We start from the raw sequence: 21,244 nt of genomic DNA on the forward strand, positions 1-21,244 counted from the left end.
AGAGTCATCGATTCCAATGATTTTTAGTATTTGCTCCAATTTTTCGTCATCTTCCCCTGGCCGAAGCACTCATTGATTGCCAAAAATTCCTAAAATAAATTTTATGAGTTAATTTAAAATGTGCATGAGATAGATCCAATGTCCATTTAAATGGACGCGAATAACTTAAGATAATACAAAACTTATTTAATTTTTTTTTTATTGTAATGCTATTTAAATTTGTCTATTAAACATTTGCAAATAAAAACTTTCACAAAAATCATTACAAAACGTTAAAAAATAGGCTACATACCATCATAACGAGAACCACGTGCAGCCGCCATCACAACAGAAAACAAACAACTGATTCCCAGCACATGTGCACAATTAAAGTCGACCGAATCGGACTGGGCGGTAGCACCGGAGTGTCGAAGTGTCCAACGGAGTGGATGCGAGGTTTAAGCTGCTTAAATAATAAATTAACGAAACTGGAAACATAAAACTGGCATGTCCATTTAAATGGACGCTAGGTCCCAGGAGGATATAAAATTATTATCAAATTTAAATAAACGGTGCTAATAAATTATATATTGCATAAATATTATCTGTAAAAAATTGTTTTTCATCAACAGAAACCAAATCAGACCTCTGAACAAAAACACATCAAAGAAATGTCTTAATCAAATTTATTCTTTACATACATATGCCATATTATTAATTAAAACTACACAAATCCTTAAAAAAATATACAGGTCCAGTCAACTAAGGCTTTGAATGCATGCGTAAATCGACGCACTAACTTGCCATAGCAAATCAAACCGAAAGAGAGAGAACGATTTTTCCCACAACCAATTGTGCAGAATTCTCGTTCTCTCTTCAGTAGAGAAAAAACTAAACTAATCAACTACAATTAATACATTAAAACAGATAATTTACATTACGGCACGTTAACGCTATAAAACCTCTTGGGGTCACCAACTTTGGGCTGCAACCGCAAGTTGACCCTTTTGCCCTTTTGATCGTCGATTTCGAAGAAGGTGTTCCAATCGAGGAGGTAGTAAACTCCGCTTCGTCTCGTTGTCGTCGGATCTGGCACGGATTCTGTTGTGGACGGTTCAGTTGCACCCCCTAGGAATTATAATAATACAATTATAAGTCCTAATAAATAATCGGCAAGATTTTGTTGCAAACTCTTTAAATAATCAGTTTATAAATAATGTCACAGAAAAAACGTACGAGCCCAGTATTATGCACCGTCAAGATATAAATGAACTCTATAAAAACTCTTTGTTTATAATTCTTGTAGACGTGTAAGTCAAACCCTTAATGGAACCAATAGCACATATACTGGAGACTTGAGAAGGATAAACTTGTAAAAAAAGGACTTCAGTGATTTCAGAAATGCTTTCGATAGTGTTAATATTGATGTGCTACTTCAGAAAGCTCCTAAATACGAGATAAAGGATGTCGCACATACCTGATTTCCAACACACTTAACATAATTGTGCAATGAGGTACTACCTACAAGGTAGACTTTATTCCTCTTGTATATAAACGATTTACATTGATTGCATAACGGCTGCAGATGGTGTATATACAACAAACTACAAATAAACTTTGAAAAATAATACAAGATTGTTAGAGTACATTTTAGAGAATCAGGTAAACTGGAAAAATCATATAGCAGACCTCAATAAAAAGAGTAGTTGAGGTATGTTACCGTTTAAAAATTCTTCGAATGAAACAAATACAAACTGGTCTTGTGTTCTTAAAAATATGCTATTCGACTCTTAGCAGGAGTACAAAGACGGCAAGGGCAACGTTCAAACTCTTAACTGCACCTTCATTATACTATATACATACTTAAATGTCTTATTTTCCTATATAAAAACAGAGCAGTTTAGTTTAGAGTTTGTGAATTTTCAAAAAATATTTTTTTTCAAATTCTTGTACGAATTTGGAAAAACGCTTAAATAGGTGTCCGATGAAATCGTCCATAGATCATGTGTACAAATTTTCAAAATGATATCTGGTCAATTTTTTGAGTTATGGACTTTGCGTCGAATAAATAGAAAAAAAATCAGAATTTTCAAAAAATATTTTTTTTCTCAAATTCTTGTACGAATTTGGAAAAACGCTTAAATAGGTGTCCGATGAAATCGTCCATAGATCATGTGTACAAATTTTCAAAATGATATCTGGTCAATTTTTTGAGTTATGGACTTTGCGTCGAATAAATAGAAAAAAAATCAGAATTTTCAAAAAATATTTTTTTTCTCAAATTCTTGTATGAATTTGGAAAAACGCTGAAATAGGTGTCCAATGAAATTGTCCATAGATCATGTGTACAAATTTTCAAAATGATATCTGGTCAATTTTTTGAGTTATGAACTTTGTGTCGAATAAATAGAAAAAAAATTAATATTTTCAAAAAATATTTTTTTTCTCAAATTCATGTACGAATTTGGAAAAACGCTGAAATAGGTGTCCAATGAAATCGTCCATAGATCATGTGTACAAATTTTCAAAATGATATCTGGTCAATTTTTTGAGTTATGGACTTTGCGTCGAATAAATAGAAAAAAAATCAGAATTTTCAAAAAATATTTTTTTTCTCAAATTCTTGTACGAATTTGGAAAAACGCTGAAATAGGTGTCCAATGAAATCGTCCATAGATCATGTGTACAAATTTTCAAAATGATATCTGGTCAATTTTTTGAGTTATGAACTTTGCGTCGAATAAATAGAAAAAAAATCAGAATTTTCAAAAAATATTTTTTTTCTCAAATTCTTGTATGAATTTGGAAAAACGCTGAAATAGGTGTCCAATGAAATTGTCCATAGATCATGTGTACAAATTTTCAAAATGATATCTGGTCAATTTTTTGAGTTATGAACTTTGTGTCGAATAAATAGAAAAAAAATTAATATTTTCAAAAAATATTTTTTTTCTCAAATTCATGTACGAATTTGGAAAAACGCTGAAATAGGTGTCCAATGAAATCGTCCATAGATCATGTGTACAAATTTTCAAAATGATATCTGGTCAATTTTTTGAGTTATGGACTTTGCGTCGAATAAATAGAAAAAAAATCAGAATTTTCAAAAAATATTTTTTTTCTCAAATTCTTATACGAATTTGGAAAAACGCTGAAATAGGTGTCCAATGAAATTGTCCATGGATCATGTGTACAAATTTTCAAAATGATATCTGGTCAATTTTTTGAGTTATGAACTTTGTGTCGAATAAATAGAAAAAAAATCAGAATTTTCAAAAAATATTTTTTTTCTCAAATTCTTGTATGAATTTGGAAAAACGCTGAAATAGGTGTCCAATGAAATTGTCCATAGATCATGTGTACAAATTTTCAAAATGATATCTGGTCAATTTTTTGAGTTATGAACTTTGTGTCGAATAAATAGAAAAAAAATTAATATTTTCAAAAAATATTTTTTTTCTCAAATTCATGTACGAATTTGGAAAAACGCTGAAATAGGTGTCCAATGAAATCGTCCATAGATCATGTGTACAAATTTTCAAAATGATATCTGGTCAATTTTTTGAGTTATGGACTTTGCGTCGAATAAATAGAAAAAAAATCAGAATTTTCAAAAAATATTTTTTTTCTCAAATTCTTATACGAATTTGGAAAAACGCTGAAATAGGTGTCCAATGAAATTGTCCATGGATTATGTGTACAAATTTTCAAAATGATATCTGGTCAATTTTTTGAGTTATAGACTTTGCGTCGAATAAATAGAAAAAAAAATCAGAATTTTCAAAAAATATTTTTTTCTCAAATTCATGTACGAATTTGGAAAAACGCTGAAATAGGTGTCCAATGAAATCGTCTATAGATCATGTGTACAAATTTTCAAAATGATATCTGGTCAATTTTTTGAGTTATGGACTTTTTGTTAAATAAATAGAAAAAAAAATTAATATTTTCAAAAAATATTTTTTTTCTCAAATTCTTGTACGAATTTGGAAAAACGCTTAAATAGGTGTCCAATGAATTTGTCCATAGATCATGTGTACAAATTTTCAAAATGATATCTGGTCAATTTTTCAAGTTATGAACCTATGAGAAAATTCCATACAGCTTATGTACTGTTTTTTTTTTAATTGTAACAAAACTGTTACGGAAATAAATTGAAATATTCGCTTGGTACCTACAAGATAAAGTCGATGATGGGTAGCCAAAGGACGAAACACGGGACACAAGAAACCTCCGTGATAATAAAAAGCAAGAACGTGGTTTCCAAATTGCTGAATTAGGAGGGACTAAAAACTTGATTACCACATACCGAAAGAATCTTCCAGATCTTTTATAGATGGCGTCTTGGTTTCTTCAGGTAAACTCTCTGCAGTGACAGTTTCCACGGTTTCTTCCGTAGTAGTACCAGCGGCGCCTTCTTGTCTCTTTATCTCGTTTTTCTTCAATCCGAAATCGAATTCGTGCGGGTTCGGTCCCAACTGTTCAGACAATGGTACAGGGTTCTTTTCCTCTTGTGCCGCTCGGTTCAGGCTGGTTATCAGCTCTTTTAGTTCCTGTTTATCGGCTTGGGCCATATCGTCTTCGGTAATCGTGCCTGTAAAGACGAATAGTAAATTATGGACTAATAACAGGAAATTGTTGAGTTGAAGTAAGTATCTAAGTAGGAAATCTTTCCAGATTACCTCAAACCTAACAAACAAGTCGATATTTTATGATAGTATTAATATATAGAGTCGTTTTCAAATTTTGATTGAAAACTCTCTATATAAAGGACAAGGAAGGTCATTGATTGTAAAGGCTTTCTATTCTCTTGGCGAATTATTTGTGTATTTCCTTAAGATTCTGTAGTGCAACTTTTTATTAATTTATTTATTTTATTTATCAACGAAAAACTCCAGTTATATATAATTAAGTCATTAACCTTATAAGACGACTTAAAATCAATCATAAAAAAGGGTAACAGAAAAATCAAAAGTTATCTAAGCCTAGATAGCAAAGTAAATATCAATTTTGATAGTCAATGATGAATAAAATATGATCAACTAAAGCAGTTTCTTACATTTTACATTAAACTTATTGAATGACATAGAGACAGATCAACCTGACTGGTATCTCATTATAACGTTTTTACACTTATATTTATTGCTTTTATAAATAGGGCCGTGTATAGTGAGTATACGTGGTTTTATTTTCTGTGTTTCAGACTGATTTTAATTAAATAATAACTTTATGGTATAAAACCATAAAGCAATTAAAGTTAATATAAGGAATGCTGGACAACAAGTAAGCATTAATCTACTTACAATAAACAGGTTGGAAACAGGAATCACAGACCAGGACTTTGAAGGTCGTCTGGAAAAAACCTAGATTTTGAAGTTATTGAGCTATTTTGTCATGGAATAAAAAAATCCTGATACTATCAGAGGCTTTACGAAAATCTCAATATTTTAAAAACCCCTGTACCGATTTTACTGAATTTAGTTTCATATGAAAGCTGATGAGTTTCTTCACAGAAAAGGTCCCTACAATTTTTCTTTTAAATGCAACCGTTTAGACATTATTCAATTGTTTGCCTTGAATTGGAAAAAAATGCGATACCGTCAAAGGCTTTACGAAAATCTCAATATTTTAAAAACCCCTGTACCGATTTTACTGAATTTAGTTTCATATGAAAGCTGATGAGTTTCTTCACAGAAAAGGTCCCTACAATTTTTCTTTTAAATGCAACCGTTTAGGTGTTATTCAATTGTTTGCCTTGGATTGGAAAAAAATGCGATACTATCAAAGGCTTTACGAAAATCTCAATACTTTAAAAACTCCTGTACCGATTTTACTGAATTTAGTTTCATATGAAAGCTGATGAGTTTCTTCACAGTAAAGTTCCCTACAATTTTTCTTTTAAATGCAACCGTTTAGGTGTTATTCAATTGTTTGCCTTGGATTGGAAAAAAATGCGATACTATCAAAGGCTTTACGAAAATCTCAATATTTTAAAAACCCTTGCACCGATTTTACTGAATTTAGTTTCATATGAAAACTGATGAGTTTCTTCACAGAAAAGGTCCCTACAATTTTTCTTTTAAATGCAACCGTTTAGGTGTTATTCAATTGTTTGCCTTGGATTGGAAAAAAATGCGATACTATCAAAGGCTTTACGAAAATCTCAATATTTTAAAAACCCTTGCACCGATTTTACTGAATTTAGTTTCATATGAAAGCTGATGAGTTTCTTTACAGAAAAGGTCCCTACAATTTTTCTTTTAAATGCAACCGTTTAGGTGTTATTCAATTGTTTGCCTTGGATTGGAAAAAAATGCGATACTATCAAAGGCTTTACGAAAATCTCAATATTTTAAAAACCCTTGCACCGATTTTACTGAATTTAGTTTCATATGAAAACTGATGAGTTTCTTCACAGAAAAGGTCCCTACAATTTTTCTTTTAAATGCAACCGTTTAGGTGTTATTCAATTGTTTGCCTTGGATTGGAAAAAATGCGATACTGTCAAAGGCTTTACAAGAATCTCAATATTTTAAAAACCCTTGCACCGATTCAATTTATTTCAGATTCATAAGAAAGCCACTGGGTTTCCTCACAAAAAAGGCACTTACAAGTTTCTTCGTAAATGCAACCCTTTTAGACTTATTCATCTGTTTTGTTATCAATTGACAAAATCCTGATACTACCACAAAAACCTCAATATTCCGATAACTCTTGCACCGATTTAAGTGACATTTAAAAGCAGACTAGTACAGCAATTCAGTTTTCAAGAAACTCCAAATTTTCCTAAACCAACCTACCGTTAATTTGTTCCAGCTTTTTCAAAATTTCCACCAATCTTCCCAATTTTTTCACATCTTCCTCGGGAACGTACTCCTCTCCTGGATCCACTTTTCCACCAAAACCTGGAGTTTTTTCATCAGAACTTGCCTCAGCCGAGTTTCCCGAGGGTTGCTCCCGGATCTTCCTGCTCCCGCGCACTCCAAAGCCCATTTCTTGTAGCAGCGGCTTTAGATCGTCCGGCACCGTATCCAGGGATATTTGCTCGATTTTCACGTTTTTCGGGTCAACGTTTGGCAGTAGACTTTTACCTGGAACAGCATATTTGAACGCTTAGATTACAATAACAAGGAGAAAAGTAAGAGTCTCATAAATGCAACGTAGATTTGTTAAGTCTCTTGAGAGTAATGGCTGAAACGATCTCTTACTTTCACATTACATTACTATATGACGTATTTACCCTTTTTTAACGACTTGCCATCTCTGTTGCTTATTAATCCAAACTGGGCGAGGAACTCCTCCATGTTTTTACTGCTCTCGCTGTCCTCCGGTAAGGGCTTAAACCCCACATAAGATTCCGGGTGAATTTCCGCTTTTTCCGGATTAAAATCGGGAATATCCACGGTTTTATTGGTCTTATGGTCATCCGGAAGCAAACCTGAAATATAAATATCAACTATCTTGTTTTACCATTCATTTTCTGTCTTTTTTTATGTATGTACATACCAAAACTCTTCAACAGTTTCTGCATGTCTGGACTTAAATTGTCGGCCATGACGTTCGCGTTGGGGGCGGCCGATCGGGGCGGCAAAAACGGCCCCCCGATCGAGGCCAAAACCTCTTCGGCCTTTTCCGCCTCGTTTTTATTTAAATGTGGTGGCGGCAACACCGCGTTTATTTGATTGGTCGAGTCCTTGATTGCCGCCAAATTTAAATCGGCCACCACCTTCTTCAGATGATCGGGGATCTGGATGAAAATGATAGGGATCAATTGATTTTTAATATTGTATCCTTTTTTCCATAAAATTGACAGGTGTAAGTCAAGGTCACGTCCAAGGTCAAGGTTTGTTTTAAATGAAAACCGCTGGTCTTGGAGTTACTACGCCTCAAATTTAATGTGTTGTAGTAAGGTCATGTTTAATTGTTTAATGTTTTCAATGTATATCACATATTTTGAGCCCCTACAATTAAATAGCGGCTTCAAAAACTTTTAATAAATAATTTAAAAAATTTAGTAAACAATTACGGTTTTATTTAGATTATTTTAAAATTAAGCAAAAGTGAAAAAACGAGTTCTGAAAATGGTTAACTCAATTATTTTGTCACGGATTGAAAAAGACGTGATACTATCGAAGGCTTTATAAAAATCCCAATATTTTAAAAACTCATGTACCGATTTATTTGATTTTAGTTTCGTATGAAAGCCAATGAGTTTCTTTACCAAAAAGGTCCTTACAATTTTCCTTGTATATGCAACCGTTTCAGAGTTATTCAGTCGTTTTGCCATGGCTTGAAAAAATCGTGATACTGTCAAAGGCTTCAGAAAAATCTCAATATTTCGAAAAATCCTCAACCGATTTTATTCATTTTAGTTTCATATGAAAGCCAATGAGTTTCTTTACCAAAAAGGTCCTTACAATTTTCCTTGTATATGCAACCGTTTCAGAGTTATTCAGTCGTTTTGCCATGGCTTAAAAAAATCGTGATACTGTCAGAGGCTTTACAAAAATCTCAATATTTTGAAAACTCCTCAACCGATTTTATTCATTTTAGTTTCATATGAAAGCCAATGAGTTTCTTTACCAAAAAGGTCCTTACAATATTCCTTCTATATGCGACCGTTTCAGAGTTATTCAGTCGTTTTGCCATGGCTTGAAAAAATCGTAATACTGTCAAAGGCTTTACAAAAATCCCAATATTTTGAAAAATCCTCCACCGATTTTATTCATTTTAGTTTCATATGAAAGCCAATGAGTTTCTTTACCAAAAAGGTCCTTACAATATTCCTTCTATATGCAACCGTTTCAGAGTTATTCAGTCGTTTTGCCATGGCTTGAAAAAATCGTGATACTGTCAAAGGCTTTACAAAAATCTCAATATTTCGAAAAATCCTCAACCGATTTTATTCATTTTAGTTTCATAGGAAAACCAATGAGTTTCTTTACCAAAAAGGTCCTTACAATTTTCCTTGTATATGCAACCGTTTCAGAGTTATTCAGTCGTTTTGCCATGGCTTGAAAAAATCGTGATACTGTCAAAGGCTTCAGAAAAATCTCAATATTTTGAAAAATCCTCAACCGATTTAATTGATTTTAGTTTCATATGAAAGCCAATGAGTTTCTTTACCAAAAAGGTGCTTACAATTTTCCTTGTATATGCAACCGTTTCAGAGTTATTCAGTTGTTTTGTTATGGATTGAAAAAAAATCGTATACTGTCAAAGACTTTACAAAAATCTCAATATTTTGAAAAATCCTCAACCGATTTTATTCATTTTAGTTTCATATGAAAGCCAATGAGTTTCTTTACCAAAAAGGTCCTTACAACTTTCCTTGTATATGCAACCGTTTCGGAGTTATTCAGTCGTTTTGCCATGGCTTGAGAAAATCGTAAAGGCTTTAAAAAAATCCCAATATTTAGAAAACTCCTGTACCAATTTTATTGATTTTAATTTCCTATGACAGCTTGAATAAAGTGGTGGGAGAGGGTGGGTTTTCGGGGATGAAAATAGAGAAAAATTTGGGAAAAAATTTAGATTAATATGTCTCCTCTGACTCTAAATATATATAAGATTTTGACCCTAGGAATTCCAATTTGTTCAACTTCCAAGGCTGTTTTCTTCACTTTTGACAATTTTTAGACAAAATGCTAAAATAGGTGTCCAATAATTTCACTAAAAGAATCTGCGTTCCAATTTTCAAGTCCCTAACTTCCTTAGGTACAGAGATATAACAAATTAGTCCTACAGGAATTTCAATTTTTGAAACAATTTAATAAAGTCCTAAGGTAACTTGATCATTGCTTTACTACTACCGCTTAGATTTGCCTGATTTTCATATTAGAAGACGCTCTAAACCATTATTAACGTTTTAGAAGAAAAATGAAGAAGGGCCCTATGCCAGAAGTTTTTTTATCCCGGATTTTGTCAAGCAGTCACTTTGTGGCAAATCTGCCAATTGTGGGTCGATTCTACTGTTCAGATTTTTTTAAATTTTAATCTTAAAGATGCACTGAACCCTATATTACGCTCTACAGAAAAAATCAGGCAAATGCGTTCAGTAGAAAAAATGTTATTCAAGATTTTGTAAGTCAGTGAATCTAGCCACACAGCAAAAACTTCGGTACCTTAATTTCGTTACCTTTTGGAGTTGTTTTGTCATGGATCGAAAAAAAACTTGATGCCGTCAAAGGCCTTATAAACATCTCAATATTTCAAAAACCCTTGTACCGATTTAGTTGCCTCGAATGTTAAAGAACTGGTTAATTCCGAGTCACATTATACTAATAAAACCCGTTGTCCTTATATAATTTTCCAAATATCTGGAAAAGTATTGGTTCTACAGCAAAAATGCTTAGGACACATCTTGTAGGGCTTGAAAATGTCTACCAACTTGTACTCTACACTTTTTTTCATAAAATTAATAGAAATTGAGATTTTTGACAAAAACTGAGTCATTCAATACAGACCCGGTTGTCAATAGGCAATTTTTCAAACATCTGGAAAACTATTGGTTCTACAGGAAAAATGCTTGGAATACATCTTATAGAACATTAAATTTTTTATAATTTAGCATTCTACACTTTTTTTCATAAAATTAATACAAATTGAGATTTTTGGCAAAAACTGACCCAACGAACACAGACCCCGGCAGTCATTAACCAATTTACCAAATATCCGGAAAACTATTGGTCCAACAGCAAAAATGCTTAGGACACATCTTGTAGGGCTTGAAAATGTCTTTCAACTTGCACTCTACACTTTTTTTCATAAAACCGTTGTAACACGAGATTTTTGAAAAAAACTGTACCATTCTCATAAAATAATGTCCTAAACCTCCTCCTAAATCTCACCTCAAGTTCAATAGACGGCTCAGAAAGCGACCCGAAGTGCATCTCAGAACTACCCGGCGGTCTCCTGGTACTACCGGGCACCTCCACTACAGTCTCTTGGGTTTCAACTTCTTGCGGTAAAAGATCCTCCAGTTCCGCGTTAAGTTCGGACGGCGACTGTCTTATGGCGGGTGGCCGGACTATTCTGATGCCTTCGGGGGGGTACCTGGAGGGCAAATCCCCCGGGTACTTGTGGTTCGGGTACTTCGGCTCTTTTCTCACAGGTGGTCTGCGTCTTATGGGTTAAAAACAGTTTTTTAATAACGTTAGTATTGGGACAGTGCCACGTTCGGTACCTCGGTCTATAAGTGGTTGCTGGTAGTTGAGTCGTTGTTGTAGTGGTGGTGGAAATTCTTTGTCTCCTTCTTTTGGGTGTTTCAGATGGTTCTCTATAGTTCACAGTGGGTTTAGTGTAATCGTGAGTGGTGGGCTCTGTTGTGGCAGCAGTCGTTCTTGACTTAAACACCGTATTGCCTGCAAGAATTTCGTGGTATTATGTATTTAAATTCGATGGACAATAATGCCGTATGGACGCACTTGATATATTTATTACCTCAATTATTAAAGTGAGTTTTGCGTTTAATTTTCTAAATAAATAATAAACAGTATTATCTGCGTCACAATTCATCGTCACTGCTTTAGTCCAGGGAAAAAAAGAAGAGGAAGAAGAAGACGAAGCATGTAAACAGCATTCCGTACTTCAGAATTACTACTGTTTAGTCAATGTATGCTCTTGTTACATTGCAATGTTGCCAATGATAGAGGTTTTAGACACTTTTGCCAGATGAAAAGTAGAAGAGTGTCGTTCACTTTTAAAGAATTTAGGTTATCGGTGCCAAAAACTTGTAACTTAGACCAGGCATGTGGTTTAAACAATCTCTTGTCCAGGAGAGTAAATAAAAAAGAAGAAGAAGACAAAATCAGCAGGTGTGTAAACAGCATCCCGTACCGAGACGCCACCATATTGTTGCCAATACATAAGATGTATTTAGGCTCTTAAAGCTGTTGTCCCTTGCAACATTGGAAAATAGAACTACAGACACTGGTTTAAGTATAAAGTAATTTAAGTACCCTCACCGGTTCAAAAACTAAGTAGACGAAGGTGCAGACAGCATTTCGTAAAAATAAGCTTCGTCTTGGCGCACAACTAAACGGAACTCGAGTGGCTTAAAAGTTGGCTACGTGACGGTACGAGATGCTGTCTTTAAGCCCCAATGACAGGCATGGAAGAAGTAGAAAAAAAAAGAAGTTTAAAGTTGACGTGATTGTTTTTGAATGAAATAAGAAAAACCGAACCAAGGTATCCTTAAATTTTTTACATAAAGATGTCATTTGCCTTGTTTCTTGAGCATAAAAAATCATTGAGGGTTGTAACGTATATCAAACGAAAAGAAATTAAATTCCCTTCAAAAAGTGTCTTATGAGTTTCCTTGTGAAAATGCATAGTTTTCCAGTAAATTGGGAAAAACTAAACCATTACGTACCCCTAGTTTTTTTGCACGAATAAAATATTTGCTTAGTTCCTAGGCGTAATGCATATCAATTTATAGGGAATTTGATTCCCTTTAAAAAAGTCTTATGAGTTTTTCTTGCAGGTTGCATAGTTTTTGAGTAAAATGGAAAAAAGTGAACCCTTAGACTCTTGGCATAAAGATGTCATTTGCCTTGTTTCTTGAGCATAAAAAATCGTTGAGGGTTGTAACGCATATCAAACGAAAGGAAATTAAATTTCCTTCAAAAAGTGTCTTATGAGTTTTTTCGTGAAAATGCACAGTTTTCCAGTAAATTGGGAAAAACTAAACCGTTATGTACCCCTAGTTTTTTTGCCCTAATAAAATATTTGCTTAGTTCCTAGGCCTAATGCATATCAAATTATAGGGAATTTAATTCCCTTTAAAAAAGTCTTATGAGTTTTTCCTGGAAATTGCATAGTTTTTGAGTAAAATGGAAAAAAGTGAACCCTTAGACTCTTGGCATAAAGATATCATTTGCCTTGTTTCTTGAGCATAAAAAATCATTGAGGGTTGTAACGTATATCAAACGAAAGGAAATTAAATTTCCTTTAAAAAGTGTCTTTTGAGTTTTTTCGTGAAAATGCACGGTTTTCCAGTAAATTGGGAAAAACTGAACCGTTAGGTACCCCTAGTTTTTTTGCCCTAATAAAATATTTGCTTAGTTCCTAGGCGTAATGCATATCAAATTATAGGGAATTTAATTCCCTTTAAAAAACTCTAATGAGTTTTTCTTGCAAAGTGCCTAGTTTTTGAGTAAAATGCAAAAAACCAACTCATTAGATGCTCTTACCTCTATAAGGTTTTTTAGTAGAACCTCCATAAGGTTTTTTCTCCTGACTAGTTTTTACAGGGTTCCTCCTTATCGAACTCTTAGAAGTAGTAGTACTACTAGGCCCTACTGGTTTAGCTGTCTGAAAATCCTCCTCACTATCCACTATACTTATAATAGGAGGTTTAGTGTAAAACTCCTCCACATTAACCTACAAAAACACCTTACTACACATATTTTTATCCAGAATTGAAACGCACCTCTCCGGACCCCAAGGGGGTATAAGCCTTAACCACCATCAAAGCTTTAGGATCCCTGAAAGAATCCTGAGAAATACTGTCCAGTAAATTCCTCTCATCCTGCTTCGTAATATTATCCAGAATATCCAGGATTTCGCCCCTGGTCAGTCTGGGAAGTCCCGGATCTGCCTCGATGAGTCGCTCGACCTCTTGGATCGCATCCTCTTCTGACCTGCCAGATCCCACCTAAAAGTCAAATAACTTGACACCCTTCATCGGACACAAACAACTCAACGAAATGTTATCGATTCACCGAAACTTCCTTTGTAAGAAACGCGTTATCAACCATTTCATGCCGTTCATACGACCTGGACCGCGTTGGTATCCAGACGAGGAGTATTTCCTGCCATTTTCCGGTCCGGTCATGTATCCGGACGCGGAAACCTCACGCTGGAAAATGCCCCATCGCAAATACTTGGAGAAACACAAGCGGGACCTGACGGTGCAAAATGTACGCATCAATTTCGGACCGGCGCATCCTGCCGCGCACGGATGTCTGCGCATGATCACGTATTTGGACGTAAGTGGATTTATTATAAGAAAACTTGACGTGCGGTTTTGAAGGCGGGAGATTAAAACGGGCCGTTTTTTAGGGCGAAATCGTTAAGAGGATCGACCCGCACATCGGTCTCCTTCATAGAGGTACCGAAAAACTCATCGAGTATAAAACGTACATGCAAGCGTTGCCGTACTTCGACAGGCTGGACTACATATCGGTCCTGTGCAACGAACACGCCTTCTGTCTGGCCACAGAAAAACTGTTAAATATTCAGGTAAAATCGTGGAAACGTTGACAACGTCGCACCCAATATCCAAGATACAATTAGTGGAACCTTCTTGTCACATCGGCAACATCGTCGAACATGAGAGGCTCTGATAAAATAGCCTTGAAAGTTTCAATGATTTTTCCCTTACTTAGGTGCCGAGAAGAGCAAAATATATTCGCACTCTCTTTTCCGAACTCACTCGATTGCTTAATCACTTGGCGGGTGCCTCCTTCTTGGCTCTGGATGTGGGTGCCATAACGCCCCTGTTTTGGTTATTCGAAGAGAGAGAGAAGATTTATGAGATATGCGAAAGGGTGTGCGGGGGCAGGATGCATTGCGGGTATTTCAGGTATAATAAACGCTTTTTGACTCGTAATGTCCTTGCTGTTAGAGATAGAGAGGTGATTCAAAAAGAGTCAGGTAGCAAAATTAATAGGGCAACTTTTATGTGTCAATAAAAAAATCTGAGAAATCAATGGTTTACAAGAAAATTCAAAATTTCAATTTTTTGTCATTTTTAGGTTGCGGGTGATTTACAAAAAGTTTCATAACTTCATTGCTATTAAAGATAGAGACTTGATTCAAAAATTGACACATGCCCCCATCAACAAAGCAACTTTTATGAATCAATAAAAAAATCTGAGAAATCAATGGTTTCTGAGAAAAATCAAAATTTAACTTTTTTGGCATTTTTGGGTTTCCGGTGATTTACAAAAACTGTCATAACTCCATTGCTATTAAAGATAGAGACTTGATTCAAAGATTGACACATGCCCTTATCAACAAAGAAACTTTTATGAATCAATAAAAAACTCAGAGAAATCAATAGTTTCTGAGGAAAATAAAAAATGAACTTTTTTGGCATTTTTGGGTTTCCGGTGATTTACAAAAAGTTTCATAACTCGATTGCTATTAAAGATAGAGACTTGATTCAAAGATTGACACATGCCCCTATCAACAAAGCAACTTTTATGAATTAATAAAAAAATCTTAGAAATCAATAGTTTCTGAGAAAAATCAAAATTTCACTTTTTTGGCATTTTTGGGTTTCCGGTGATTTACAAAAACTTTCATAACTTCGTTGCTATTAAAGATAGAGACTTGATTTAAAAATTGACACATGCCCCTATCAACAAAGCAACTTTTAAATATCAATAAAAAATCTGAGAAATCAATGGTTTTTGAGAAAATTAAAGAAATCACTTTTTTGTCATTTTTGGGTTTTAGGTGATTTACAAAAAGTTTCATAACTTCGTTGCTATTAAAGATAGAGACTTGATTCAAAGATTGACACATGCCCCCATCAACAAAGCAACTTTTATGTATCAATAAAAAAATCTGAGAAATCAATAGTTTCTGAGAAAAATAAAAATTTCACTTTTTTGTCATTTTTGGGTTTCAGGTGATTTACAAAAAGTTTCATAACTTCGTTGCTATTAAAGATAGAGACTTGATTCAAAGATTGACATATTCCCTAATTAACAAAGCAACTTTTATGAATCAATAAAAAAATCTGAGAAATCAATGGTTTCTGAGAAAAATCGAAATTTAACTTTTTTGGCATTTTTGGGTTTCCGGTGATTTACAAAAACTTTCATAACTCCATTGCTATTGATGATAAAGACTTGATTCAAAGATTGACACATACCCTCATCAACAAAGCAACTTTTAAATATCAATAAAAAAATCTGAGAAATCAATGGTTTTTGAGAAAATTAAAGAAATCACTTTTTTGTCATTTTTGGGTTTCCGGTGATTTACAAAAACTTTCATAACTCCATTGCTATTAAAGATAGAGACTTGATTCAAAGATTGACACATGCTCCACTAAACAAAGAAACTTTTATAAATCAATAAAAAATACTGAGAAACCAATAGTTTTCAAGAAAATTCAAAATTTGAATTTTTTGTCATTTTTAGGTTGCGGGTGATTTACAAAAGAGTTCATAACTCCATTGGTATTAGAGATAGAGACTTCATTCAAAGATTGGCACATGCCTCTATCAACAAAGCAACTTTTATGCATCAATTAAAAAATCCGAGAAATCAATAGTTTTTGAGAAAAATCAAAATTTCACTTTTTTGCATTTTTGGGTTTCTGGTGATTTACAAAAAGTTTCATAACTTCATTGCTATTAAAGATAGAGACTTGATTCAAAGGTTGAAACATGCCCCTATTGACAAATCAACTTTTATAAATGAATAAAAAAATGTGAGAAATCAATAGTTTCTGAGAAAAATCAAAATTTCACTTTTTTGGCATTTTTGGGTTTCTGGTGATTTACAAAAACTTTCATAACTTCATTGCTATTAAAGATAGAGACTTGATTCAAAGATTGACACATGCCCCTATCAACAAAGCAACTTTTATGCACCAATAAAAAAATCTGAGAAATCAATGGTTTTTGAGAAAATTAAAGAAATCATTTTTTTGTCATTTTTGGATTTTGGGTGATTTACAAAAACTTTCATAACTTCATTGCTATTAAAGATAGAGACTTGATTCAAAAACTGACACATGCCCCAATCAACAAAGCAACTTTTATGCACCAATAAAAAAATCTGAGAAATCAATAATTTCTGAGAAAAATCAAAAATGAACTTTTTTGCCATTTTTGGGTCTCCGGTGATTTACAAAAACTTTCATAACTCCATTGCTATTAGAGATAGAGACTTGATTCAAAGGTTGAAACATGCCCCTATTGACAAATCAACTTTTATGAATGAATAAAAAAATGTGAGAAATCAATAGTTTCTGAGAAAAATCAAAATTTCACTTTTTTGGCATTTTTGGGTTTCTGGTGATTTACAAAAACTTTCATAACTCCATTGCTATTAGAGATAGAGAAGATTGACACATGCTCCACTAAACAAAGAAACTTTTATAAATCAATAAAAAATACTGAGAAACCAATAGTTTTCAAGAAAATTCAAAATTTGAATTTTTTGTCATTTTTAGGTTGCGGGTGATTTACAAAAGAGTTCATAACTCCATTGGTATTAGAGATAGAGACTTCATTCAAAGATTGGCACATGCCTCTATCAACAAAGCAACTTTAATGCACCAACAAAAAAATCTGATAAATCAATAGTTTTTAAGAAAAATCAAAATTTCACTTTTTTGGCATTTTTGGGTTTCCGGTGATTTACAAAAACTTTCATAACTTCGTTGCTATTAAAGATAGAGACTTGATTCAAAGATTGACACATGCCCCTATCAACAAAGCAACTTTTATGAATCAATAAAAAAATCTGAGAAACCAATAGTTTTCAAGAAAATTCAAAATTTCACTTTTTTGTTATTTTTAGGTTTCCGGTGATTCACAAAAACTTTCATAACTCCATTACTATTAAAGATAGAGACTTGATTCAAAGATTGATACAGGCCCCTATCAACAAAGCAACTTTTATGCACCAACAAAAAAATCTGAGAAATCAATAGTTTTCAAGAAAAATCAAAATTTTACTTTTATTTCATTTTTCCCTTTCAAGTAATTTTCAATTAATAAAACCTTAACCCCAATTTTCTCTGAATCATCTACTTAGAGTCGGAGGAGTGTCACAAGATATGCCCTTAGGTCTCATGGATGACATCTATGAGTTAGTAGCGAAACTGCCCGAACGTCTGGACGAATATGAAGATCTAATAACCTCAAACCGACTATTCATTAGCAGAACAAAAGATGTCGGTACAGTAACCGCCCATGAAGCCCTAAACAGGGGATTCTCGGGTCCCATGCTACGCTCCTCGGGCATAAAGTGGGACATAAGAAAAGTCATGCCCTATGAAGTCTACGATGAATTAGACTTCGACATACCTATCGGGGTGAACGGAGATGTTTATGATAGATATAAAGTGAGAATGGAAGAAATGAGACAGTCAATTAGGCTAGTGAGTATTAAAATATCCCCAAACAATCATCATAAAATCACTTGAAATTATTTAAGGTAAACCAATGCATAAACAAAATGCCCCCGGGAGAAATTAAAACCGACGACCACAAAATCTGTCCCCCCAAGAGGGCGGAAATGAAAACCTCAATGGAAAGTCTCATTTGCCATTTTAAGCTTTTCTCCAGGGGGTTTAATGTGCCCCCCGGTACCACTTACACCGCAATAGAGCATCCCAAAGGTGAATTTGGAGTGTATTTGGTCTCGGATGGGTCTTCTAGGCCCTACAGATGCAAAATACGTTCTCCCGGCTTTATACACTTGGCCTCCATGGACTATATGGGGAAAAATATGTTTTTGGCCGATGTTGTTGCCATTTTGGCTAGTATCGATGTTGTGTTCGGGGATGTAGATAGATAGTTAAATATATGTTTATTATGTAACGTATTTATTACCTGTAATTACCACTGATATTCCCATACATGTTTCCGGAACACTTGAACAGTTTATTTGAGGTCTCAGGATCATTAGACTCAGGTATCTTGTGTGGGTTTAAAAATTACATTGATCAAAGTTTCATGCACTAGTTGGGCCCTTTTGATGCGGCAAATACGGTTTGGTGACTGATTATTGGGCATTTTCCACTTTAAAGGGTTTTTGGGCCCTTCGAAAACCGATAAACATAAAGAAATAAATGAGGTTATGTCACTCTCACATAATTGAGGTTATGTGAAATGACAGGTGAAGGTTCTTGTTGCTATGAGGTCAGCGGTGCCACTGTAAGAAGAATTCGTGACGAAAACCAAAGAATTTACACTTTATTTGATTTAAAATATTCAATTACTTAAAGGCACGACAATTTACTATTAATTAAAAACGCTATTTTATTAAAGCATGTAAGCAGCATAGAGAACCGCGGCGTTGCGTCACGTTAATTTTGATGCCTACTTGACGTCAATGTCACCTGTCATTTTTCACCAAAATTAAAGGCTGTTTCACACGATATGGCATTAAGCGTCGCATTTATTCGGTGAATATCAAATTTACGTCACAAACGAGTCCTGGAGGTAATAATAATATTAATATTATTGAACACTTCTTACCTCAAATGACCTTTGAACCTTCGGGTTCGCATTTAAGTAGCCATTAACTTCTTCGGGGGGTGAGAAATCGTTGAAGGCGGGCAGATTGATTTCTTGCTGATGTTGCTGACTAGACACCGCTACTCCCCCGAATAGGACTATGGAGCATACAAGATATATCTAAAAACAAATCAGAAAATTCTAATATTAAATCTGGCAACTCTGTATGAAGATTTGTAGTTTTGACGGGAAGTGACAAAAGTTGACAGTTCAACTTTTGACATTTTTAATTTAAATCTAGTGTGCCGTAAGGTAATTTCCCGTTGGAAAAAGAAATTATTTTCTATCCTTTTCTAAAGCACTATGAAAATTCTTTTTATTGGACAGTGGTTGCAAATCGCGCATGCGTAAATGTGCTTAAGCTTGGGCGTGGTTCATCACCATTAAACTCCATCATTAACTTAATTATTATCACTTTAAAGTCCCGTTACCTGTGTGTGTGTGTGTTAAGATAGTACCGGTAGTAAGAAATTACGTCTACGTTATAATTGAACGTTAATTACTATACTGGTCGTAGCGCATTTATGTAAACCAGGTTATTTGCCATGTGGGACACCTGTATGCCTGTTTGGATATTTATTTATTATATGTAGAATGTGTGTTTGCTACCTGGCAACGTTGCATCTCACAATATTCTGATAGGCCAAATTTCATTTAATTTGGTTGTCAATTTGACAGATGATTAACCTTGTCGTGTGCCTCCCCTAGCTGTCACAACAATCAGCCGAACTTTGACCACGCCCTTGACAACTAAAACCGCTACATACTATGAAATTTAATAGATTTTTACACCATTGACTTTACGACATCAGCTGTTAATGGTTAGGCATTAAATGAAGTAACGGAACAATTAACAATTGCTTAATTTCAACTTAAAACCATTAAAATGACCCATTAACAGAAAGTTTGCTGCAAGTAAAGTAATAGGGGTCCGAAATAGTTATTTTCAAAAGTAATCAATATTGTTACTTTTGAAATGCACGCTTTCACTTGTCACCTGTCATTTTTCGAAAGTCAAATTGCGCTTTTTGTCGTTGAGTCTGGCGTTCCAAAAAACTGCGCTTTTTAAGCGAGATCTATACGCGTGAAAGAATACCAGATAATTTATAATTTCAGCGTTATTACATATAGTATGATACACCATCTTATCTATATTTTGTTATTTAATAATTATAATGTTATAAGATATATTATACGGAACGCGTATGGTGTTGTTATTAATTATATAATAAGCATTATGCATTTTAGAAATTTGCTCTCGTTTCCTGTTTATGATCGTTAAAGGTGAAGTCTGAACACTCTATATATAGGTAAGCAGTCTTTTAAAAATATGGGCGTGGCCTGACATGACAGTTCTAACTTTCAAAATGGCGCGGTTTTCAAAAAATGCTATTGATATATAAATATTTTAACTGAAACCTTAATATGGTGCTTATAAATATTTAAAAAAATGTGAATTAATTATCATAAAATTTCACAAATTTTATATATAACATCTTGGGGTCAAACTTACCATTTTACTTTCCTTGGTATCACTTTCTTTTGCCCATATAAACAATAAGCGGAGTTTCATCAGTCAACGCGTATCATTATTAGACAGAAGCGCAATAAGATACTTATTCGACCTCGCACTATTATAATAAATTTAAAAAAAAAAGGAAATGTAGCTATAAACGCTAATTGAAGGAACTAATGAGATAAACAATAAAAATGTCTCTTTTCAAGGTAACCGGCGTCATGTATAAGTAAATAATAAATCGAAACTTTCACCAATAGACGTGCTCACCTGCAAGAAGTGACCCAGCACACTGTCTGATCGACTACAAGCGGATTGTCGGTGGTATTCTGTGCCCCTCTTAAAAACTGTCTCCGGTTAATGGTTTTCCAGTAAATAAGAGTTCTTTGAACAGTGCATTTTTTAGTTATGACTGGTAAATACGATAAATAAGCCCCAAAAGACCCAACGACACTCTCTACAATAGCTCTTAGAACAA

The 21,244-nt window shown here is 34.0% G+C and overlaps 2 protein-coding genes across 2 annotated transcripts; one reads left to right on the forward strand and one right to left on the reverse strand.

The window, feature by feature from the left end:
* Positions 1-647: 647 nt before the first annotated feature.
* On the reverse strand, positions 648-21,065 carry LOC126744545 (uncharacterized). The gene is made up of 11 exons (XM_050452004.1): positions 20,764-21,065; positions 19,212-19,370; positions 13,412-13,636; positions 13,173-13,362; positions 11,165-11,342; positions 10,830-11,103; positions 7,486-7,726; positions 7,220-7,417; positions 6,780-7,070; positions 4,289-4,573; positions 648-1,107 (listed from the first exon to the last, which is right to left on the reverse strand). Exons 1-11 carry the CDS (start codon positions 20,821-20,823, stop codon positions 917-919), a joined length of 2,292 nt encoding a protein of 763 aa, XP_050307961.1. The 5' UTR covers positions 20,824-21,065; the 3' UTR covers positions 648-916.
* LOC126744546 (NADH-ubiquinone oxidoreductase 49 kDa subunit-like) lies at positions 13,661-18,555 on the forward strand. The gene is made up of 5 exons (XM_050452005.1): positions 13,661-13,970; positions 14,044-14,223; positions 14,370-14,566; positions 17,764-18,109; positions 18,166-18,555. The coding sequence occupies exons 1-5, from the start codon at positions 13,689-13,691 to the stop codon at positions 18,526-18,528; spliced, it is 1,368 nt and encodes a 455-aa protein (XP_050307962.1). The 5' UTR covers positions 13,661-13,688; the 3' UTR covers positions 18,529-18,555.
* Positions 21,066-21,244: the final 179 nt, after the last annotated feature.

This window comes from Anthonomus grandis, chromosome 14, assembly GCF_022605725.1.
Source record: "Anthonomus grandis grandis chromosome 14, icAntGran1.3, whole genome shotgun sequence".
In the NCBI taxonomy this organism is placed as follows: Eukaryota; Metazoa; Arthropoda; class Insecta; order Coleoptera; family Curculionidae; genus Anthonomus; species Anthonomus grandis.